Below are 25,279 nucleotides of genomic sequence, written 5' to 3' on the forward strand. Positions count from 1 at the left end.
CCATTCACTTAATAAGCTTTTTAAAAGTCGTTAACTTATTGGACATCTCCATACTTAAATTCTATAAAAGTCTTTAGAGGTTTGAATTATATATGAACAAAAATCCATAAACAGATCTATGTTTTTTTTGTTATAATTTTTTTTAAATATATATGTTTACAAATTCCAAAAGACACCCCCAAACTATGAGTTCATTTGCAAGTTCATACCCTCAGTTTGAGGTTCTTTTGTAGTTTGCCCATTTTTTAAAATTTACAAAACATGTTTTAGGACAACGACGTCGTTAGTTATATTAAAAGTTAGGTCAGCTCATCTTCTTTTTCCCGCGCTTGCACAGCGCCGATCTCTCTTCTCCTTCTTCCTCTCTCTCTGTCTCGATCTCTCTCCCTCTTCACACGCACCGCCCAGCGCCTAAACTGCTCGTCGACACCTCTTGCGCGCCTCAATGGCAAACCACGCGGCCAGAGATGCTTCGCTGCATTTCACAAACGTGCGCGCCTTTTAAAACGCTGTATAAACCCTATGCTATTTCTAATTTGTCTTCAATCCAAATCAATGGTATGTTGTTTTTAACTTTATATGTGCGTCTTTGTGGTACAGGACTTGGATAAAAGTCTGTTGTGACTACAATGTGGTGGTGATTATGGATGAAGCTGACTCAGTGCCAACGGTGGTGAGTTCTGAAAATTTGCTTGCTTGATGTTCATGAGATATTGGTTCTGAAATTTTTTGTGATTATAGATAGACTTGCTGTTGTTTGTAGATAGGTTCTGCAGTTTATGAGATATTGGTTTAGGCTTGATGTTCATGTTGGATTTTGTTGTGATTGCTTGATAGTCTTGATTCATGCTTGCTGTTTCAATCATTGTGCTAAATCTGTTGGGAATTTTATATAGATGGAGGTGCACCAGGGGGTGGAAGAAGGTCTTGCTTCTAATGAGCCACCAATATGGACTCAGATGCATGCTTTTGAATGTTTAGTATGCTGGCAGCCTTTGATGGAATGGAATAATAGAATGTTAATATGTTAGCATGATTTCTGTTATAGCAGGTGGAAAAAAATGTACGCTTTTGAATGTTCATTATGCTGCAAATTACGCAGCCTTTGATGGAATGATATAATGATAGAATGTTAGCAATGATTATGTAAGAGCATGTTGAAAAATGCATGGTTTTGAGTTAGGCACAAACAGAACCACACCGATTACCAATGGTTTGGATTGGTTCGGTTTCCCTTATAGTTTTAGGTAAAACTGAACCAACGGATCTTTTGGTAGAACAATGAAGCCGGTTGTGTTTTGTTTCCTTTATTGCATTGCCCCCTGCTGTGGATGCTCCGCTGCATTTTTCGCCTCGCACTGAAATAAAGGAGCTAGCCTTTTGTGATTATAGGATATGTCAAATAGTGAAGAATATGACTCGGATGATTATCCAGCAATCAGAGACCCAGACTCAGAAGATAAAGAGAGTGGTTCCTCTGGAAATGAGGTTAGAGTTGTGGAAATATGAAAAAATGTTTAAAGATGTAAAGATGTGACTTACTTTTCCATGCCATGTGATCTCTTATTTTTATTTCAACTAATATACAGCTACACCAAGCCTATAGGTCAGACACTATATAATTTTCATGATTTGGTAGAACAATGAAGCCGGTTTGGTTCTACAAGTTTTCTGTTTGTCAGTGTGTTAATATTGTTAGCTATAACCATGGCAGGGCGTTCTTAACTCAAGCAACAAGGATCACTTGGCCAATGATCATGGTAATGATGAGGAAAGTGATAGTTCTGAACTTCATGAAGGAGTTGAGGAGAGTGATTCATCTGAAGATGAGGTCTCTTTTCTTTTTGTCTTAAGCAAATTAAATGCGATTTTATATAGTATAGTTACCTGAATGCACTTAAGTGCCTTTTCTCTACTTTTTTCTGTTTTTAACAGGTGGTTCCTCGAAATACAATTGGTGATGTCCCCTTGGAGTGGTATCAGGATGAGAAACATATTGGTATGACATTACAGGGAAGAAGATAAAGAAGAAGGAAAAAGAAGATAAATTGCAATCCTTTCTTGCTAGTGCTGACCATTCAGAGAACTGGTACGCTTTTATTTCTAATATGTTGATAGCCATCAATTATAGGATGTTAATACACTGGTGCATAGATAAGCAACCCGGTCTTCCTTCTCCTCTGAACCAAATCACAAGTATTGACCTCCCATGGGCAATTATCTAGACTACGACTTGTACCTTGGGAGGTGCTTCAGCCTTCCAAATCATTGTGGGAGGAATCAAAACAAGAAAGAGTGGAATTATCAATCAGCTATCTTGTATATTTTTGCAATAATTTTATTGTCAACCTTTTCTTCTTTTCATTTTGTTTTGAAGGTATAAGTAAGAGTATATTTTTTACTCTGGTTTTGTTACTTTTCAGGCGCAAAATTTATGATGATTAAAATGATGAGGATGTAGAACTGACGAAAGAAGATATCAAATCTATAAGCAGATTGCTCGAAGGAAAGGCTCCCCATGGTGACTTTGATCCTTATGCGGTCTGTAGATCAAACTCATCCAGTTGTAATATTTATGATATTCTTATTGATCATATGACTAGTACATGGCTATTTATAAGAACTTCCTTACAAATGAATTCCTCATTTTAAGTTGAAGTGAAATTCCCCATGTTTCAAGTGCAGCCATATGTTGATTGGTTTAAATGGGATGGCTCCAAGCATCCACTGTCAAATGCACCTGATCCCAAGAAACGATTAATTCCTTCAAAATCTGAAAGTAAACTGGTAAGGCATGCCTAATGTATTACTCCTGCTGGGTGTTTTCTTTCTTTTTCCTTTCTTCTGTAGTTTTATTTTCTTTTCAATGCAGCTTCAGAGTTAAACAAGTGTACTAGAGTTTGTTTTGATTGGAAAACTTATTATTATTAATTTAACATGGTTTCCTGTTCCATCATCTGCACTTCTTCTGATGAATCTACAGGTTAATAAGATCAAGTTGGCCATTCGCAAGGGTTTGATTAAGCCTAAAAAGTCCAAAGAGGTGGAGGAAGAAGAAGAAAGTGTTTATCCCTTGTGGGGAGATGACTCTAATTCAACAGAAAAGAATGACCATCTATCTTACATTCCTGCACCAAAGCCAAAATTGCCTGGTAATAATTTTCATCCATATTCTGAGGATTGTGAAAAGTCAGATGTAGTGCAATTCCTTTATTTGGCACGAAGTATCTTGAGACTTGATGGAAAGCTTAAAATTGATGTTTGCTTTTAGGCCATGAGGAGTCCTTCAATCCTTCTATAGAATACATCCCAACACAAGAAGAGATCAGTTCTTATCAGTTAACGTACGAGGAAGACCATCCTAAATTTATACCTAAAAGGTAATATTCAGTGTGACTTGAAATTTGGACTAATCGTAATTTGCTACTCTTTCTGATATTACAGCATCTAACAAGCACATTATTATCATATTCGTTAGGTTTACATCTATGACAAGCATCCCTGCATATGAGAATGCTGTTAAGGAATGCTTTGAAAGATGTTTGGATCTATTTGTGCCCCCGAGTCCCAAAAAAACGCGTAAGTGAAAAATCCTGATCGAGGAAAAGATTCCGTAGTGATTATTTGTTCAGATTTTGATGGTTTTGCAAGATATTTCAATTTGTAAAATCTACTTATAGTCATATGAGGACAAGGATCAAATTATTCAAAGTATATCCTTTTATGTTCCAGCTTAATATCGATCCTGAGTCTCTGAAGCCCAAGCTACCAAACCGAAGTGATCTTAAGCCTTACCCTGTTTCTTGTTATCTTGAGTATAGAGGTCACGAAGATGCAGTTACGTCAGTTTCTGTAGAAGCTTCAGGGCAGTGGATTGCATCAGGTGTGGATGACATTCCTTAATTCTTTGTTACATTCAGTAACGTAATTGAAGTCGGTAGGTCTCATCATCTGTTCTTCTTACAGGTTTATTGGACGGACTGTGCGTATTTGGGAGGTTGAAACTGGTAGATGTCTAAAACACTATAAGATTGGCGAAGCGATCAAATATGTAGCGTGGAATCCTAATCCCGAGCATTCTATACTGGCTGTCTCTGTGTAAGGCTCTGCAAATTAATCACTGGTAAATTGTAGGGGCCAAGACGTACTTCTTTTGAACACTGGTTGTGGAAATGAAGAAGTACAGAAAAGGACTAAAGAACTTCTCTCTGTTGAGATGCCTGTGATGACTCTGGTCAGTGTGAGATCGTCATAGCTTTCAATATCATATATCAAATGAATGGTTTCTAACCTTTGCGGAACATGTTTTTCTTACATAGGCAAAACAGCATCCAGTGTAAGCTGGCTTCAAGATGATAAACTTGAGGGAATCAGGTTAAGGCACTCTAAGTCTAAGGTACATTAGCCTTTTCCTTCACCAATTTATTTGTGGTTGTGCAAGTTTATGAGTTTCTTAAGCTGAAGTCAAGATTAGAAGGTTGGTCTTTCTATGAAGAATCTTAACTGCTTTCTTTGTTGGGCTCCTGCAGACTGTTGCTTCAGTAGAATGGCATCGTAAAGTATCCTTCGACAGTGGTGCCAGCGGATATCCTTTCTGCATATGTATACACATATTTTTATATTATATGCTACATTAAGCATGACACAGATGGGTTTGGGTATGTGTTTTTATTTCTTAGACGTGTATGGTTAATGCGTATATTTGTTTGCGAATGAGTTATTATTAAATTTCTGATAACAAAACCAAGTTATATCAAATAAGTCATCTCCCTGGATTTTCTTGACTTGGCTTTACGTGAATCAAGAGCTATTTTTATACACAAGCTCTCTAAGAAGTTTACTCAGACACTTTCATTCAAGTTGCGAGGGATTGCAGTTACTTCAGTTTTCCATCCTACACGTTCCTTCTTCTTCATTTCAACAAAGAAGATAATTCGTGTTTATAATCTGGTGAAAGAGGGAAAGGTCGTCAGAAAACTTGAGATCAGACTACGTGAAGTCTCCTTTATTGCAGTTCATCCTTCTGGTAGTTCTTTTTATTTATTTTTCATTCATTAAATTTTTGCTAACTATATACAACTGTATGGATTGAGTCCATTCATTATTCTCTTCGTCGTAACAGTTGTGCGTGAACTGTACTCTGATTTATCTGGGCTGTACTGTTTATGCAGGTGTTCATATAATTGTGGGGAGCAGAGAAGGAAAACTATGTTGGTTCGACATGGACCTTTCATCTAAACCTTACTCTCAAGCATGTCACACATTTATTTTTCAAATAATGATGCAAAACAAATAAATGTTCTGTAGGGTCTTTTCTTTTGGTTGTTTGGAGAGGGGGTTAATACTTTCTTGCAAGACACTGGTTCACTTTAAATTTTGCAATCTCTGAAATGGTCTGCATAATGCGTAGATTTCTGGAAGATGTTATCTAATAGATAGGTTTAATCAGCTAAATGACCAATCATTAACAATTAGACAAACACCAAACCAAATATAACACATCAAATTCTATTTGCTTGATTTTTGGACATATAATTGTTTTCTTCTGACATTGTGAAAATTTTTCAGGTTGCATCAGAAGGACATCAACAATGTGTGTTTTCATCGCTCGTGCCCCCTGTTTGCAACATGCTCTGATGATTGCACTGCATATGTTTTTCATGGCATGGTTTATTCAGATCTTAACAAGAACCCTCTTATTGTTCCATTGGAAATACTCCGAGGTCATTCAAGCACAAATGAGAGAGGTGCGCCCTATAGCTTTCTTCAGTTTGTATTCTGTTGGGCGGTTTAACAAGATGAATAAGTTCGCTCATCATCTTTCCCTCGCCAAATATGGGGGACATGTTACCATGGTCTTTTTCTGATGGTTATTCCTCCTAATCGAGGAGGAAACTCAAATTGGAAGAGGAGTGGAAGTAGCTCAACTGGCAAGGAAGAGAAGGCAGCCAAAAAAATGCTGCTAGTGCATGTGTAAAAAGTTTACTGAATTCTGGGCATTATATTAAACATACTTTCACCAGCTTGAATGTTTTTGAACGTATGATATGTTCAAGGTCCCTTCTCTACAATGGGGATTTGATAAGATGCGACTAGGAGTTAGTGAATAGAACTTGCAGAGTTGCAGGCCAAATTTATAGTGAACTCAGTTTCTGAGTGTAATTCAAACTTGAAAATTAAAGCTAAATCTTTTATTAACTGCGGTTGTATGCAGGTGTAATGGACTGTAAATTCCATCCAAGGCAGCCATGGTTATTCACTGCTGGTGCGGACTCGGTGGTTAGACTTTATTGCCATTGAGAGGAAAAGAAAGGAAACCGCCTGTACCGGATCATACTGCAAGCTATGGATCTCACTAGTCGGGTCAGAATTTTCCGTGCTCTAAATGTCTAGTTAAATTGTTGTATGTATCATGTGTTTACTGAAATGGTCCAATCAATTTTGACAGCATACAACCAATTATTTTCTGTTATGAGGATCCAATGGAGGAGGCAGCACATAAGACCACCTTTTGGTTTCAAGTTCCCTTTTTAAAGAATCCAATCGTGAAGAGAGAGGGAGAGTTTGTAGGAGAGAAAGTGGTGAGAGGGAAGAGTTTTCCTTTTGTGTCAGAACCGATAAGAGTTTTTTCTGTGAATTGCAGAGAGGAAAGTTAGTGAGGAAGAAGAACACATCACATCTAAGGGGATAGATAGACCAATATAGAATAATGTGCAGTAAATAGTTTTTGTACCTTTAGCAGTATGAAGAAGATGGAAGATACAGATTGTTGTGAGAAGAAATAGAATGAAAGAAAGTATTTTAATTGAAATTTATATATGCAAGACCAAGAGTTTAGAGATGTGGGGTATCTTCCATCTGAAGAACTGTTCATATTAAAATTAAAGAGAGCTAATTAAAAGTCTAAACGAAGCATAAATAATTAATACATTGCTTTGAAAAATAAAATTACATCATCTGCAAAGCTTCATGTACATCAAAGTTGCACCAGCTGCCTGCTGATTTCTGCTACATTAATATAAATATGAAAGAAAAGAAGCAAATACTGAAAAAAACCAAAAGCTTTGATACTTACTAACATATATATATATATATATATATATATATATTAACTGAACCCCATAATGATGCAGAGAAATTCCCAGTTGGGTAAAATGCCAAAGGTTTGAAATTGCCCTGTGCAGGAGAAATTAACAGCTTGCCAGTTAGACCCTTTGAGAGCAGAAAAACTTTTGTGAAACAGGGATAGCATTGCTTTGCTATCCCTGGCCAATCACGATATGCGAAGTGGACAAGTTATCACACGTGACGTATCGGGATTGGTTGGAGATAGCAAAATAGTACTATCCCCATTCCACACAAGTGTTTCTCCTTTGAGAGAGGCTGCTGCAGACCAAGCTCAACTTCTCCCATTACAGAAAATCATTATTCTTCTGCTGGAGAGCCACCTCCCACCACCAACCCACATGGTGGGGATGGCACCACTAGTAGTACTAGGGCACTTAGGTGTACCAAAAACTTAACTATATATTTCATCTTAGGGACTATCAAATATTGTTGCTGTGGTTGTGAAAGAGCATGAGAGAAGAGGGTCTCATTTTATATGCAGAGATGGGAATGCAAAAAGTGAATGAGAACTGTTGATTGTTGAGCAACGTGGGCTCCTTGAGGATCTTCCAAAGCATATGCGGCGACCAACTTAGATGCTATCATCACTTTCAGTCCTTTTCCTTCTCATTTCCTTTTCATCTTTTGCCTATATTGCCACCTATTTTTTAAAGTTTTATTTACTGTAAATAAATAAAGTTCATAATAGACTCAGAAAGAAAATAATTGAAACACCGACATATCAGTTGGTATCCAAAAATTAGTGTAATAAATTCACGTCGCTCTAATATATATATATATATATAAAATTATATGATCTCTTTGAAGAAAAAAAAAGCATTTTATCATTGCACCCTATAGTTGAGTAACAAGCATCTGGCTATTGGTGTCAGTCCATTGCAATTTGTCTCCATTTTAGGTCAATGAGCATATAAATAAAATAGGTCAAAAGTGTTCGAGTAAAGGTTTCTGCCCCCACGTGCCCATTGTGATTGCTAAATTCATGTGTATGTGGGATCTTGAGATGTCATTGAAGAAAAAAATTAAATAAAGTTTTCAAATTCATGTGAAAGTCACCCAATTTTTGGTTAGGTCAGGCTGATCACGCAGAGTCTTTTCTTTTGTGTGGGAGGGAAAATTGCTTTATAGAAATCTTAGTGCGCCTCAAGTTTGTTTGATTAAAGTACAAATGTTAAAATAACGTTATGTGTAAAGTGTCTTGTTGGGTTGTAATTCTTCAAGCCCAGAAGCCCAAGAAGAGGGCCATAAGGCAATTGGTGCAAAGGATTTCAAAGTTGGATTGTTAGAGTTAGGGTTCTTGCCTCCCTGAGCACAAGGTGGCTCCACCCTTGAACAATGCCTAGCTCAACAGCAAACAATGAAGCCAAGCTAGTGGGACATGGACAAAGTAATAGATTATCAATTTCTTGTGAGAAGTAGTTATGCCGATTAGTTGAAAATAACTCGGAAGAAGGTTTAGAACATTTACCAAGTAACTTTTAATTCAGTGGTATCTCTTCACAATGTTGGAAGAGATAAAAGTTCGAATCCTCTTCCTACGTTGAAATAAAAAAGTTAATACTTGGAAGGCAAGAGCTTCAAAACATGATAAACTCTCAAACTTGGTTTGTAATGTTTTCTAGATTGATATTGTGTTGAAGTCTAAAACTACGTCGTTTCAAATCTCTATGATATTTCCATTGAAAACCCGCAGATATTAGCACAAAACCATAAACAAATGTATGACCCCACAGAAATAGAACTATAAACAGATCATCCTAATTCCATTCAATCCATAGAATTTAACCTGCTTGCAACATAGTTTGGCTTTGGAATGAGAAAAATCTCATTTCCTTCTTTCTTTGTCAATCAATTCTTTCAATTCAACTATGTGCCCTGGGGCCTTTCAAAAACTTACATCCAATGAGCAGCTACAGCTATCCCATATTAACTTTCTTCTTCTTTTCCTCTTTTGATGGGATGGGAATAACAGAACAAAGTGAGCAGCTTACAAGAGTGGTTTTAGCATACCTTGGAGGCAAAGCAAGAACCATGAATAAAATATTATACAATTATTACACTAATAATAATAATAACAATAAACATGGTTTTGATAGGAACATGATGAATATCTAATCACATACTAATACTAGTGACTTTGAAGCAAATGATATTAAAATGGTACTTTTGCCACCATGCAAGTATATTCCTTTCTTTACTTCTTCTTGTGAGATCCACTCCACAGTCTTTAGCATATTTTTCTTGGTAGAAAAGTAGTTCAGATGACAGCACAGCTAATGTCTTCAGAATCAGAATACTATGATTTTGCTCTCAAATGTCACAATCACATACATAAAATACTTCTCAAATCTTAATCTTAAGACATCCAGAGCTGAAGAAAAGAACAAACTAGACTGGCAGCCTCAGCCCTTTATCCAGATGTCTTGAGTTTCATGCAAGAAACAAAAAGAGAAAAAGTGTCATGGTGACAGAGAAAAAGAACCTCAAGATTTTTCTTATATCAGCTCATTTGAGAGGTGCAACCACCAAGCAACAAATTTCAGGAGCGTTCCAAATTTCAGTCCAAAAATTTTGTGCAAAATGCCTACCTCTACATCACTGCCCTCACAAGCACCAAAGTCAAGATCAAATCCAATTAGACTCATTGCCATAGTCTTGCTAGCTTGCATTGTCCTCTTGGGTATTGTGGTGCTCATCACTTGGCTAATTCTCAAGCCCAAGCGCCTTGTTTACACCATTGAGGATGGCTCAATCCAAAACTTCAACCTAACCAATGACCACCTCTCTGCCGACTTTGATTTTGTCTTAAGAGCCTACAATCCCAACAAGAGAGTTTCCTTATACTATGACTCCATTCAAGCCACTGTGAACTACAATGACCAGACACTGGCATTTTCTGGGGTTGATCCCTTCTACCAGCGCCATCGAAACGTGACCCGATTCAACATCAAGTTCACAGCTCATTCCACTGCACTGCCCAGCTCTGTCTCTAACGATCTACAGCTTGAGAAAAGATCAGGCAGGATCCAGTTTGATGTTTGGCTCAAGGCAAGGATTAGGTTTAAGGTTGGAGCTTGGAAATCGCGCCATCGCACATTAAGGGTTTCATGTGCCCCAGTGTTGGAGTTTTCAAGGCCTAAGAACTTGAAGAGGACTTACTGTTATGCAGAAATTTGATCAATCCTGTCTCTGCAACTGCATGCATATTTCAATGACTGAATTTTTCTCTGTTGTTTGGGAGTTTTTTTAAATTTTAAAAACCATGTTTTTTCAGTCACTCTGTTACAACTTACATTGTTTTCTTCATATAATCCTCAACTATATATGTGTGTGTGGTCATTGTTGTTGTGTTGAACTTTTCATTTTTCATGTAATTGTGATATTTATTCATTTATTTATTGTGTAACTAAATCCACATGGATTGATCAGATATGCTTTAAGTTTCTTTTATTTTATGTTGTACTTTATGGGCTTTGGTTCGAAATAGAAAATATGTGGGCTTCTTTTTTCTTTTTTTGTCACCAGTTTCTTTTATTCTTTTTTCTTTTTGAGCAATTTCTTCATCTTTACACTTCGACTCCGAAATTCCATCAATTTAGAAATCCTTAAAGACCCAGCAATAATTTTATTAATGGATATTGTCACGTATCAATTGCAAGTGAAGTGATGCCCTAACGTTGTATTCAGTATCAAGTTTCAGAACGAGTTTGAACAAGTCACCATATATAAAAGGAGCTGGAATGTCTTAATTTGGATGAAGTAAAATTATAACACAGAAACAGTGGCGGTGCTTCAAATTGTATCTCTGCCCAAGTTGGTGGTGGTGCACACAAGCTGTTCGACATAATGTCTTAGCCAAACTATGTCTGTGCAGCCAGCAGTCAGCACTGCAGCGTGCAATTTTTTTTTTTTTAAGTCATGACCAAAACAACATCGTTTTGAGCCAGAGCAAAAAAGAAAAAGAAAGGAGGAAACCGGATTCATGGGCTTTCAAAAAGGCTTTCATTTTGTGGGCTTCAAACAATGATTCTTTCTTGAAGCTTTTCTTTTCATGGGTTTTAAACAACAATTCTTTAAACAAGGCAAGCATTTCGTGGGCTTCAAGCAATTCTTTCTTCTTCTTTTCTCTGTTTGATGTTTTCTTGATATGAAACACCATTGGCAATAATTGTAGGTTAATTGTAATGCTATTTTTTTTTATATGACTTATGAATGACATTGGTATTGTTTAAATTATAAGCATTTTTGGTTGTCATTTTTTATATAAAGCTTTTAGCCTTTCAAAATTGCACTCCTTTAAAAACTTCATGAGTCCGCTAGTATACAGAAAGGATCTTCTCAATGTAAAGGCTCGAGATCCAAAAATATTTTTTTTATTTATAGATCTAAACAAATATAATTAAAGTATGGATTAAATTGAAGTTTCTTTTTTTCTTGTGTGCAAGGAACATAAGAATAAACAATTAAACTTTTATCGTCAATGTGGAGTAAAGAATAATGGGAAAATAGTGAAAGCTTACAAATGTCTCGAATTCACTAAAATGTTGGTTGAAAAGCTTACCTCACTGAAATTTATATACCTGGCTTTCTGTATAAAATAAGCCTCAATGTTTGGTGGGAGTAAGAAGTTTGGGTGTATGAGAATTCTCTGTCAATTTTATTCATTAGGTGTGAAATGTGAAGGAAGGTCAACATATGGAATGGTGGAAATCAAGCTTCCACATGATTTTTTTTTCTTCCTTTCGGCCAAGTTATTTGGTTGGCAGAACAACTCTAATTAGCTGATATGGTGCTGACGTCGTACATTTGAACTAATGACGGATTGTAGAGTTAATTGGGACATCTTGTATTAGTGTGTTAAGCTATAATTAGTGCCTTGGTAGTCAAGTCTCTATCGTATAAAACGCTAACAATTACAACAGCCTCAATTGTAATGATCATTTCTTTGGCATGTTTACTAACTTGGAATCGGAGGATTGTCGATCACTCATGATTAGCAGCAATCATAATACGTAGTTATGATTTGGAGTTGATTAGGTCTAGAAAAGAGAGGTAATTTGAAGTTGAATTTGGGGAAAAATTAGTTATGGGCTTAAGAATTTATCACGAGACTTTTTACCTCTTGTATTTCACTGTTAGAGTTACTTCGACGTAAAAAAGATTGCCAAATTATGTTTCAATTCTCGTGATTGTGAACTTGATATTATCTTTAGATGGGACTTCGATGCAATCCTTACTTGATTTGATGCTAAGTGAGCAAATAACATGAATGAACTCACCTGAACAACCAAAGTGGGACATATATGCATGTTATATAATAGGACACACACTACAAGACGGTCCCAGAGAGAGAGAGAGAGAGGAACGATATTTCCCAACATAATAAGGTCCAGCCCCTTTCAATTAGGCCAATGTTGGTCCAAACCCTAAACAGATATCCTGCAAATATGTGACATATATTGATGTGGCAGTTGTCCCCTCAAAGCAAAGCAAACCTGCCCTTTCGTTTCCGGACCCCTCCACTACATACACATTCAACTAGCTAGGGCTCCTTCTGCTTTGTCAGATATTGCTAAGGAAATAAAACATAAAACATTCAAAAGAGAAGGGCCAAATTAAATCGACAAGAAAAAAGGTTTTGAAAGACAGGCAACCTAACACATTTTACACCATCTTCCTGTCTCTATGTCCTTGTCCTTGTCCTTGTCCATATGCATTTTCTGGGTTGTATAGCTAGGTAAAGAGAGATTTTAATTATATTTTTTTAAAAAAAATTGAGGGAATAAATAAATACAAATTAAAACACATGCATTTACCTTCACATATAATGATATATACAGAATTCGACTCTCATTCTACTTATTATTTTGAGGGTTAAGTTATTTTGAGAGTATTTTTGGTATTAAATGTTCTTAATTAGGTTCCAGAGTTCTTCTATTTAAAAACAAAATGTACTTTCTACATCGTGTAACCTTTTTATCATTTAGTCATCTTGCCAAAATATTATATTTTCATAGTTGTTTAACTAGATTATTACACTTCATTACTAGTTTCTTGTTCCGTGATATTTCTTTTTCTAATATTGAAATACGGTTGATCATATAATAAAGAATAAAAGAAAACTTTAAACTAAGCATAAGCATTTTATATGTGAGAAGTGAGTGAGCGGCAGAAGAACGTGAATGCTCACGCAATCTAGGACCCATGCATCATGCATGCAAGCAAAACAAGATGTAGCAAAAGCTGTGGGGTTTGACCTCAAAGCTACTCAAGTAGCCGGGGCCATAGATTAGCTCTTGCTAGCAGATTACATGTGGGTTTCATAATGCCTCCCTACATTTTTTTTTTGTTGTTTTTTTTTTAAATTAATCATAATGTCTACTACTTCAAAGACATAATATGATATTATGTGACCTAAAAAAGGGTTTTTTATTTTCCAATGATAAAATTTAGAATATTCATTTATAACCTAAGAGAAAAATCAAGAATATTCATTCTTATATATATCAAGGAAGTTTTGGGATGATGTTCATTGGATCACTTATATATATATTTGGGATAATATGAACATAATTCTTTTTCTTTTTTTTTTGGTTGATAGAGGGACCATGTCATTATGCTCATGCGTTATGATTATACATAAAAAGGTCATGTTTGTGTTGAAAAATAAAATTTTAAAATGGATCTTTTATATAAAATAATACAATAACTTCTTTATAAGTGATTAGACGTTATACATCAAACATAATTCGTCGTTCTTTTTAAATATAAGTGATAGTCTAAATAATAGAGGAAAAAAATTTCCCACACACATCCACAGAACTAAGATGCTATATATGGTATTCGAACCTGATTCCTCTTAATCATATATATTAATATAAAAGTTCCACCCAAGTTTTCTTGAAGACGATCGAGGACCCATTTTGGCCACGTTGTGATTACTCAATTTCATCAAAATTTGGTGGGAGGTTTGAGCATGATTCATTCATTTATTATATTTATAAACCAGTGTCAGCGACATGTTTGGCAGCAGTCAAGTCAACACTATATATTTTTTGTATGGATTTTTAGTCTGATAAATTTTATTTTGGTCGGAATAATTTGAAAGATGACCAACACTCAACAGGCAAACAGGGAACAGCCTTTCTCTAATGTGTTAATTAACAGGCTAAAAGGAGTCACTAATTATTGCAATCTCCTTTTGTTATAACTTATACTAATCAAGAAAGCTTAAGTGTACTTGGGCAATTCCATACATCTTAAATATATAAAAAAATATTTATATCAGAACCAATCATTGTCAAGCTTGAGCAAGCATGACGAGGAAGAGAAGGGTGGTTGAAAAGGGATTTGAATTCAATGAAGCCTTCAATTGCTTTAGGACTAAGAAGACTCAATATCTATCTAATTACCCAAAAACCAATAAGAAAAAAGAAGACTCAATCTATCTTATTATGATATAAAGTGACAAATTTGGAATTAAAATTTGACACAACTTCTTATACAAGTACATAATTCAAGATTTCGATCCACCCATAGATTTCACCATCTAAAAGGCATTGTTTTCAGCCTTTATGTACACCATAGGGCCACATACTGAATTCAACTTGGCCTCTCTTTATAATGAATTCAATACTTAACGTTTTGAGTAAAATCGTATTACACCAACTAATATGGGCAACGTCTCATTTATTTTCTTTCGGAGCTCATTATAGACTTCATTTATTTACAGCAAAATAAGACATTGCAATAATACGAACTAGCTAGTAAATTATTGAATAACCTTATTTGTACCTTATTTAGTCACCATATATCTTTCATAAAGGTAAGATTTTCAATTCTATAGAAGATGTAATAAACAATGCAGTGTTGGTAAAGAAACTGTCACTAAATAAACTTCACTGTCATGGTCATGGTCATATATTTTGAGCTCATCCTCCATGTCCATTGGTTGCCACATCTTTATCATACAATATTATAAAACATCTAGAATGATATTATATTATAGAAAAATACTGTATTTTATTCTTTGAATATAATATTATTCAATTTCCTACAAATTAATGTACGGTGAAAAATGTGTCATGCCATACAACATCTCCATCCAAATTGAAGCAAACAGAACACATCACCAATAATTAAATGATATTTGTTTTTTTTTGGGATAAAAAAATGATAATTTCTTTGGGCTAATAGAATGAAATGGTAAAAGGAGCCCACTTCCGAAATACAACACTGAGATCCTTACAAAAGGAAGCTTGCTAAACGGCGCCGCATCACAAAAGGAGTGAAACAAGAACGGCGTCGTTTCTATTTCTCAAGCTTGTTCCCCACTTCCCGTTAAATTTAAGATTTGGAAGGTTTCGTAAAATGACCGGTACAAACAGACAGGTGACACGTGGCAGCCCCTGGCGGGCTCCCCCAAAATTTAAGACGTTTGCGTTACGGCAATATTTATGGGGGAAGACTCTCAACGGTGACGTGGTTCCATTTATTCTTCGTAAAATCGCCGCTCTTCCCTCTCTCTCTCTTTGAAACTTCCATTTTCTCTCTCCTTCTCTATTACTCTCTCTCTCTCTCTCTCTCTCTCTCTCTCTCTCTCTCTCTTTCTCTGTTACTTTCTACACAGCTAGGGTTTCGTTTCCTTTACTCCCAAATCAAGAGGCAGAGAGCTTCACCGGTACGTTTTTTTAATCTTCGCTTTTTAAATTGCTCAATAACATTGCGGTTCATGTTCTATTCGGTCATTTATCGTTTTTCTCTTGAGTGATTTGCAATGTCGATTTGAAATTTGATTGAATCTTCATTTACTGGTTGTTTGGTTTCCGGGAAAGGTAGGGAAAATGATGGAAAATAAACCTTTCAATCTCCGGTTATGGTTGTTAGGTGTGGAAAGTCCAAGGTTGACTAAGTCTGAATGTGCTGTTGGGTTGTTTGTGTCTCTGAGGGATAGGGGATTATGCGCCTTAGTTTCTTGTCGTTTTGTAAAATTTCTCAGAGACCAAACAGAAGCATTGAGGAGTTGAATAGATTTATGACTCCGGTGGTTTCGGAGTTTTGGACTTTAGCAAGATTGTTTGTTTGTTCAATTTCTGCTTTTTTACGTCTAAGGTATTTAATTGAAATTTTATTTTATGTAAATGGTTTATCTTTCTACAACTTCGTAATGAGTTAAACCTTTAAAAGGAAAAATTTGTTGATTTTTGTTTCTTTTTCTTTTCTGAAATGCAGCGACAAGTGAAGAAAGCAATCACGTCATGGTGAAATTTTTAGGGGGTTGGATGATTTAATGCTGGTTAGATTGGATGAGTATGTTTATCATCTTCATGTGGCCATGATGACAGGGATGATAGCTATGACCTTGGCTAATTTCGTCTGAGTTTGATGATCTGATTTTTGAAAGAATCACCTTGTTGTAATTCCTGTAAAGAAATGCGGTTTTAATATGCATTTTATACAGATGAGTTTAAGGTCTAATTATTAGTTTGGATCTTGGACAATGGCTATTGCTGGTCTACACAATGTTTCTGTGCTCGAGCCTTCTATCCTTCGAGACTCTCAGTCTCACGCATCTAGACGGATAGGCAATGAAAGAAGGGTAAACACCCGCCCGTCCTCCCTACTACGAATGTGGCGAGAGCTTGAGGATGAGCATGTGGTGAGTCGTGCCCAAGAGAGAATCAGTGAAAGGCTGCTTCAACAAAGAAGTGATAGGTTGATAGATGACATCTCAAGAGCAGATGCTGCTGAAGGCCACAGTAGTGAACACACAGGTGATTTAGACGATGAGAGTGTGGCGGAGAGTGAGTGCAGATTATGGTCTCAAGGTCAAATTGGGTCATCCAATGAACATGAGAACTGTAGCAATTTTAGCAGTGAGCATTCTGATTTTGGGGAGGTTGAAAGGGGGAGGGTGAGGCAAGTTTTCAGGGAATGGATGAATTGTGGTGTGGCTGAGTGTAGTTCAAGTGTTTCTAATATGAGTAACAGTTCAAGGGCAGAATGGCTTGGTGAAACTGAACAGGAGAGGGTCAGAATTGTAAGGGAGTGGGTGCAAATTAACAGCCAGCAGAGAGGTGCTTCTGGTGACAATAGTGGAGAACAGCCTGCTGAAATTGGTAATCAAATTGAACGAGTTCGTGATGGATTGGTTGTTAACCAAACCGAAGGCCGGTCTGAGCTCACGCGAAGGGGCATTCGCAAGTTATGCGGTAGACAGGCTCTGCTGGATATGTTAAAGAAGGCTGAGAGGGAAAGGCAAAGAGAACTTCAAGAATTGTTGGAGCACCAGGCCGTATCACATTTTGCTCACCGCAATCGCATTCAGGTTCATTGTTATCATGCTTTCCACATCTTCAGTTTCTTATCATAGAGTTACTCTTTGAAAATGGGTTTTGAGTTTGTTATACTTGAGCGTACAATATCATTTTGGTGAAATTTTTTATGTAAATCAATATGCTAGTATCATGTTCTAGAAGTGTAATGATGTGTTGTTATGCCTGTGCATTTCTACTGGTTTCTAGGCATGGAAAACTTTTCTTGTTACTAATATGTCAACATGTTTTTTGTTTTTCTGTTTTTCTCTCGCAGTCCTTGCTCAGAGGAAGATTCTTACGAAATGGTAGAGTGATTGAGAATGAGAGATCCACTTCCATGGCTGAAAATGAACTAGGCTTATTGAGGCAAAGACACACAGTCTCTGGTCTAAGGTAATATTTTCCCTGCTTTAATTAATAAGAATGATATCTTTAATTTATGCTCTAATTTGTTTTCTTAAGTATCGTGTGACCTTCCATTTTATATACACCTGAGATGTCTTTGTAAGTTTTACGCAATGAATAGGTGGAATTGCATCATCTCGTAATGATGAATTAACCCATCCTTGTGATCCTCTTTTGTTTTCTGTATAATTTGTATCATATTTACATTTATTGAAGTACAAATGATTTGGGACATCTCAAGTCTAAGTTTTCTAATTATTCTTCTTCCAAGAGTTGTTGATGCACGATTTTTGATAATCATTGAATTTAGCCAAAAAGTGATATACAAAAATGGTATGCAGTAAACCCATTCTTCCAACCCCTTTCTAATCGTGAAAGTGTTTTTGGTATAATATGTGTGAGTTTATGGGGCTTGAAGGGTGGTCCACCATAGAAAGATGATTAAGTCTAAATTACAATGGGCAGATTGTAGATTTTATATTTTGATTGTTGGAAAGATGACAAACTATAGCTATTAGCTTGCACTGGCGAGTTTGTTTGATAGTTAAACAAACAGATTAATTCCTTGGTACAATTTTAAGTAGTGGGGTTGTCAAGATGTTGTTATTTGTGTTTCCTTTCTTGATTACTAGTTTTGTAGAATTTGAAGTGTTAAAACAATATATAAATCACTTTTGACATGGTGAAATTGAGTTTGAGTTCTTTTTGAAAACCTCTATCACTGTTCCGGTATGATGTTGCCCTGCAATGGACCCTTATGGTGCTGTTTCTGACTGGTTGGAAAAAATTACGGTTCATGGACTTTGTTTTATGTAATTTTTTGCTTTTGATGCTACACTCATGTTCATGTATGTATGCATATAGACTTTCACCTTTAGAGCATCTTAATCTTCTATATTTTTATCAATTATAGATTGTGGTCATGTAAATCCATTAACTTTTTTCTTCTTTTATTCTTGAAGCTGTCTGGATTATTTCATTGACTAATACTGAATTAATTTCTTCATTAATTTTTTGTTTCTTATGTAGAAAAATTGCTTTTATTTATTTTCTCATTGATATTTGGGCATCTGTTCTTTGGAGTAGGGAAGGTTTTTGCTCCAGATTGGATAATACTGCATGTGGTCAAGTAAGCAGCAGCCATTCTGAGACATCTTCAAGTGTGTCTAGTGGTAGTAGAAATGGACATGCTGAAGAAGAGAATTTACAAGAGGTACATGGTTTTTTCGAACAATCTGACGCTAATGAAGAGGCAAGTGATGACAGAGGACATGATAGATGTGGAATGTCAAATGGTAGGGGTGATTTAGGTGGCAACACCATTCTGGATATAAATTCACAAGAATCTAATGTTCATGTGGAAGGTTGGCAGGAAGAAGTTCCAGATAATGTCGTAAGAGACGGGCATTGCTCAACCATTTTTGACATTGTCGAAAGGAGTGTGGGTACTGGTAGTAATATGATTGGGAACTTACAGGCAACCACTGCTGTTGAGCAGCCTCTAGAAACTTTGCAAAATGATGCTGGTGAACACAGTAACATGAGAGAAGTCATTGATGTATCTAATGAATCTGAGCCAAGTGGGGAGGAAAGTGTAATCTGTGAACAATCTGGTGATACATATAATTTACAAGGCAACATGGTTGGGGATGTAAATTTTCAATGGGGTGTAAATTTTCAAGAATTTACTTCTCAGGTACAACAATGGCAGGATCGAGTTTCAGAAAATGAGGAAGGAGACTGGGAAGAGCCTGTTGTTGAGTATAATGATTTGAGAGAAAATGTTGGTCGAATTACAGTTGGAGATCAGCAGGAAACTGCTGGTTATGAATGGTCCCAAGAGTTGTTGGAGGGCGAGGATAGAGAAAACAGTCATCTTGAAGAAGTTAGTGAAGTGTGGCACGAGGAAAGTGGTTTTCAAGAGGCTGTTCACAGTTGGTTAGAAGAGCCATCTGACCAGGATGCTGATCCAGTCAGACAGATCGATACCTTTTATTTTCCTGATGACGATAATGCTCATAGTACAGAGATAAGGGAACTCCTAAGCAGGTATTAAATTCATTAATTCATGATTATGCTTTGGGCTTCTGAAGGATCAGCTTTTCTCATGGAAATCTTATTAATGTTGCAGGAGAAGGGTTTCTAATCTTCTTAGTAGTGGTTTCCGGCAGAATCTAGATCGACTTATACAATCATATGTGGAAAGACAAAGCCATGCTACCATTGACTGGGAGCTAGATGATACATCACCTTCTCCTGAATCTGCAGAACAGGATCTAGAGCAGACTGGTGGATATCAAAATGAGGGTCAAGTGGATTCTGTTGAGAGTCCTAGTCCTAGTACTGCACTGCCATCACAGCAAATACCTCCCTCACCACTTTGGGACCAGGAGTCACACCCTGATAATTGGCCACAGCATGACATGCATCAACGTTTTGGAATTGTAAGTTCACATAATTTTTCTTGCATCTTGCGTTTACATAATTCGATTTCAAGTCACTTATATTCTTGACGCCTACCTTTTGGCTTAGTCAATTTACAATTTGCTTACTGATACAGGACTGGGAGATAATTAACGATATGAGGATTGACATGGGTAGGCTACAACAGAGGATGAATAACTTGCAAAGGATGTTAGAAGCCTGCATGGATATGCAACTCGAGTTGCAGCGCTCAATAAGACAAGAAGTTTCTGATGCCCTGAATAGATCATCTGGTTCACAAGGTTTGTCAATAGTTTTGATGCACTTAAGCATATTTTACGTAGTTGTTTTTTATGGTGAACTTTTACTCTACATTGACCACCTCTGGGATAGTTTTCCTAACTCTGATTGGATAGTTGCAATGAAATTATGTCTGATTGTTTCTTCTATCAAAGGTGTTGGTTCTGCTTTAATGTCTTAGAACTCCATCAGTTTGTACCCAGCCCACCGTACAACATGTTACGTTTCTTTTAAGAAGAAGATTGAAGTTTACTTATGGGCCTATGCTGCCCTCCCAAATCTTGGGCTAGGCCTGTAATGTGCTATTTTTGCAATGAAAACATCATTTGACCAAAAACATTCAAAAGATAAAATCCTAACCTGTATGACTTAACCACAAAATTAGACTTTGTAAACCCTAATCCTCTCCTTTTAAAACTTTGCAAAAATGATACTAGTTGTTTGTGTTTCCTCTCCTTTTAAAACTTTGCTCCCATCTCCTGCTGTGGATCCCTTGTCATTTCGCCTTATTTGGTTGTTGGTTTGGTGAACAATTCTCTAAAACTTAGGTCCATTGCTTGCTTTCCTTAAGTTGACTGTGAGAGGTGTCTGCTTCTGCAGGTTTGTGTGAAGATGGTCTGCTAGAAGATGGCTCTAAATGGGATCATGTAAGGAAAGGAATTTGCTGTATATGTTGTGATAGAAGTATTGATTCTTTACTGTACAGGTAAAACTCCAAAATGTGCACCTTTGTGATTCGAATTGTTGGATATGTGGAGATTCTAACATCATTTTTCAATTTCTGTTCATTTCGTCTTGCAGATGCGGGCACATGTGTGCATGTTCAAAATGTGCTACTGAATTGGTTGAGAGTAGCGGAAAGTGTCCAATGTGTAGAGCACCCGCAGTTGAGGTGATCCGTGCTTATTCTGTACTGTAACTTGAACACTAAGTTACTAAGTTAAAGTTAACATTTATATAGGCATCATAGGGTTTTGCTCCAATCTCTTTTTCTCTTTGTTTTTTGTTGCTGCTTAGGTGCCATGATGTCTTACATATATTGAGTGTACGATTGACACACAAAATGCTCTCTGATTCATTATTCTGATCTAATAAAATAGAACGGAAAGCTAATATACCATAAATTCAGTATCCAATTAGGTTATAGCTGAGGTTTGCCTCTTGACTGCCCCGCGACCCAACCCCCCACCCCACAAAAAACAACTGAGGGTTGCTTCCCTGAAAGATATCACCCCTTACTTGGTATTTGCATTTGGACCATCTAGGGTGCAGGTTGGATTGGAAAATTCGATCCGAAAATTTCCGATTTTGGTGAGCCCAAATGAATTTTGAAATCTGAAAATTCCAAAAAAATGGGATTGAAATTGAAATGTATTTTAAGATTCCAAATTCTGAAATATTTTGAGGTTTTAAGTCTGGATCCGAATCTTTTGCTCTGCCATGATTTGCTTTACTTTTATTCTCTATATGATACCTTATTAAAATTTAATATAAGGGATTTGAAAGTTGACACATCATCCTAAAACAAAAATTCAATTTACTTCTAATTAAAAAAGAAAAAAAAACCCTAACACCCAACTAATGGGATAGTTAACGTCCAAAAGCTGTTTTTTTTTTCTTCTTCTTCACTTCTGTCCTCTTCTCTTTTTTTTTCTCCTTCTTGCTACACGTTCTGTCCTCTTCTCCTTTTTGCTTCACCTTGATCCACCATCGCAAAGCAATAAGCATCACTACGAAAATCCTTTGAAGGCAAAACCATCAAGCTTAGAAGAAGAAAATTTTTTTTACAGCTTTTGGACATTAACTATCCCGTTAATTGGGTGTTAGGTTTTTTTTTCTTTTGTAATTAGGAGTAAATTAGTTTTTTGTTTTGGGATGATGTGTCAACTTTTAAATCCCTTAGATTAAATTTTAATGAAGTGGCGTATGAAGAACAAAAGTAAAGTAGATCATGACAGAGAAAATCAGAGCAAAAGATTCGGATCTTTCAAGCTTAGATTGCATATAATAACTAATTTGATTTTCAACTAAATATGACTTAATAACCAAATAAACATAGATAAGTAATTTCATAAAGGATAACAACATCTAAGTAATAACATATAATAATTTTTCCTTTACCAAGTGCATGAAAGTTAAAATCTAATACCTGAAATAAAGTGCTATAAAAGTTCAAATTTAAAACCTGTGAATAAGTTGCTATGAAAGTTCAAATTTAAAACCACTGGTATGCACTTTTACTGAAAGGACTCGGTTGGCATAAATATAATTCGGAAGTGTGCTCTGAATCTCAATAGAACTCAGACAATTAATACATCCCGTCCATAGCTGTCGAGAAGTATAATATCAAAGTGAGACAAAAAAGAGAGGAGGAATTCATAACCAAAACAGGCGGACCAATATTCACACGCCATCATCTCTACACATGGTTATCCGAACCCTTTTACAAAGAAAGAAAGAAGACCAATTTACAAAAAGAAAGTAACATCTATAAATAAGCAAACTAAAACGAAATCCTAATTAAGACTCTTGTTTTGGTTAAATCCTAATTAAGACTTGGACTGTCTTCCATTATTATTGGACACATAGGTTGATACAGCCTTGGTCCCCTCTGCCATGGCATGTCTCCCGAGCTCACCAGGCAAAACCAGCTTCACTGCCGCCTGAATCTCCCTAGACGACAAGGTTTTTCTTGCCGTGTACTTGGTCAGCCTCGCTGCCTCATCCGCCAGCCTCTCAAACATGTCGTTCATCAAATTGTTTAGCACTGTCATGCCCTTGGACGACACTCCCATGCCAGGGTGCACCTGCTTCAAAACCCTATGCACATATATCTTGTACTCTTCTCCTCTACCTCTCTCTCTCCTCTTCCTCTTCCTCTTCTTCTCACTACTTTTCTTGCCTCCTTTTTGGGTCTTCACCTCATCACTTTTGTGCTCTTCTTTCTTTGTTGTTTCTTCTTCCTCTTCTTCTCTCTCATCAGAAGTTGTATTGGTTTCCATGGAATCTTCCTTTTCTCCTTCTAGGGTCTTGACCTCTTCACTTTTCTGTTCGTCTTCTTTCTCATCAGAAGTTATACTGGTTTCCACTGTATCTTCCTGATCTTCTTTCTTTTCTCCTTCTCCTTCTTCTTCTTCTTCTGCTGCTGCCTCTTTCTGATCAGAAGTGAGAGTGGTTATTGCTTCAGCGTTTTGGCCCTTTAGGATTTGGTTTTCCTCTTCTGTTTGAATGGGGATCCTTCTAGTCTTGAGTGGCTCTGAGATTTCCACATTTTGGGTTTGATTTTCTTCTTGGGTTTCAATGGAAATAGTCTTGATAGTCTTGACTGGCTTCCGAGTTTGATCACCACTGTCTTCACTCTGCTTCTTCCGCCTTTTGCTTTGAACCACTGATGAGACTTGAACTGTTTCTCTCACAACTTGCTTGGTGGTCTTCACCACCGTCTTCGTTGAGCGCTTCGGGGCCATTTTTGACAGTAGTGGCCCTATATTTGCTTGCAGTAAAGTTGCCTCCTTCCCTCTCAGAAAATGGATTTGAAAATGGAGATGTTGTTTGGATTGTAACAGAAGAAACTTATGTAGTTAAATATCGATATTAAAGTAGATAATAACTGTGTTGTGGGGTTTTACCAAATGTTGACAAGTGGCGGACAGGTGTTGAGTGGTTTCTGAACCCAATGGCTACGTGGGGGGTAATAGTGGTGGACAGAAGTTTTATTATTTTCACTCTTGGAGCTTACCTCTACATTCCCAAGTTCCCAAATCTTGCTACTGAACTTTCCAGGAGAAGATTTTTGCAGTGGGTCCTCCAACATGAAATATATGGGCTAGGCCTAAAATGCGTCCACTGAAAATGAAAGACTTTGAGAATGTTGTTGGGCTTTGTGTACGTATGCCCAAACGGTGTTGGGTCCTCGACCCAAATTCTAAACCTTATTTGCGGCAAAACTGCACAGAAAAACTGTAACAAGGGGTTAGAGTAAGGAATCCTTAATAGTGATCAATTACAGATTCAACCCCCTCAAAATTACCCCCTCATTAGAGCAACTCCACCCATTTGTCCTTTGCCATGGCAAGGGGGTTAGGGCAGCTACTATTCATGTAAATAGTGGCTGTCCTTGCAAAAAGTAAAGTGTGTTTCCACCTATTGCCATGACAACCACTATTCACATGAGATATGAGAAGAGGAATTTGTATAGAGTTTTGGTGTGGAAAGTGAAAAATATGACTAAGTATTTATTTTTTTTAAAATCTGAAAAGTTTAGTATTTTTTTAAATTTTTTTAGATTTTTTAAAATTATTTTTTGGTTGCTGACGTCATCATTGATGTCAGCAAACCTCGGGTTAGACTGAGGGCTAGTTTTGCCTGAGGGCCAACCCAGGCTTGTGGAGCCCACCCACAGTCCGTGCAACATTTGTTCGCCGGAAGGCTGTTTTGGGCCAAACCCCCCTTTTGCCCGGGCATGCTGGAGTTGCTCTTATACAAGCTCCCAAACGTGCAATGATGTCAATTAGAGTAGTGATTTTGAAAGAGTTGGCCTTAATATCAAATGACATCAAATAGGGCTATGCACAATCCTAGATAGAGTGCAAAAACAAAAAACTACATACCACTAAGATACCGAATTACAGAATATGCACAAAACATAATAAATCTCCGTTTAACTATTGCCGTATTAAGAAAATAATTAATTTTTTGTTTCTTAA

General features: G+C 36.7%; 3 protein-coding genes and 1 pseudogene across 4 annotated transcripts; 3 read left to right on the top strand and 1 right to left on the bottom strand.

The window, feature by feature from the left end:
* LOC18774061 lies at positions 376-4,147 on the top strand (annotated as a pseudogene).
* LOC18773726 (uncharacterized protein At1g08160) lies at positions 9,593-10,639 on the top strand. Its single transcript, XM_007205877.2, has one exon. The coding sequence runs from the start codon at positions 9,709-9,711 to the stop codon at positions 10,303-10,305; it is 597 nt and encodes a 198-aa protein (XP_007205939.1). The 5' UTR covers positions 9,593-9,708; the 3' UTR covers positions 10,306-10,639.
* Positions 15,619-21,697, top strand: LOC18772876. 2 transcript variants are annotated; one of them, XM_007207084.2, is made up of 8 exons: positions 15,619-15,808; positions 16,360-17,455; positions 17,719-17,837; positions 18,936-19,898; positions 19,981-20,293; positions 20,410-20,575; positions 21,174-21,279; positions 21,375-21,697. In XM_007207084.2, exons 2-8 carry the CDS (start codon positions 16,628-16,630, stop codon positions 21,490-21,492), a joined length of 2,613 nt encoding a protein of 870 aa, XP_007207146.1. In that variant the 5' UTR covers positions 15,619-15,808; positions 16,360-16,627; the 3' UTR covers positions 21,493-21,697. The 2 variants fall into 2 exon arrangements, with proteins under 2 accessions (XP_007207146.1, XP_020421807.1); XM_020566218.1 differs by lacking the exon at positions 15,619-15,808 and adding an exon at positions 15,910-16,239.
* Positions 22,928-24,387, bottom strand: LOC18774059 (histone H2B.2). The gene is made up of 2 exons (XM_007208497.2): positions 24,313-24,387; positions 22,928-24,145 (listed from the first exon to the last, which is right to left on the bottom strand). Exons 1-2 carry the CDS (start codon positions 24,385-24,387, stop codon positions 23,123-23,125), a joined length of 1,098 nt encoding a protein of 365 aa, XP_007208559.2. The 3' UTR covers positions 22,928-23,122.

Source organism: Prunus persica, chromosome G6 (assembly GCF_000346465.2).
Source record: "Prunus persica cultivar Lovell chromosome G6, Prunus_persica_NCBIv2, whole genome shotgun sequence".
NCBI classification, from domain to species: domain Eukaryota; kingdom Viridiplantae; phylum Streptophyta; class Magnoliopsida; order Rosales; family Rosaceae; genus Prunus; species Prunus persica.

Excerpts from the sequence above, each read along its gene's own strand:
- LOC18773726 (XM_007205877.2), top strand. The coding sequence starts at position 9,709 with ATGCCTACCTCTACATCACTGCCCTCACAAGCACCAAAGTCAAGATCA.
- LOC18772876 (XM_007207084.2), top strand. The coding sequence starts at position 16,628 with ATGGCTATTGCTGGTCTACACAATGTTTCTGTGCTCGAGCCTTCTATC. Across the intron at positions 17,838-18,935 it reads CACACAGTCTCTGGTCTAAG|GGAAGGTTTTTGCTCCAGAT; the intron begins GTAATATTTTCC and ends TCTTTGGAGTAG. Across the intron at positions 20,294-20,409 it reads TGCATCAACGTTTTGGAATT|GACTGGGAGATAATTAACGA; the intron begins GTAAGTTCACAT and ends TTACTGATACAG.
- LOC18774059 (XM_007208497.2), bottom strand. The coding sequence starts at position 24,387 with ATGTTGGAGGACCCACTGCAAAAATCTTCTCCTGGAAAGTTCAGTAGC. Across the intron at positions 24,146-24,312 it reads GGGAACTTGGGAATGTAGAG|TTTCTTCTGTTACAATCCAA; the intron begins GTAAGCTCCAAG and ends TAACTACATAAG.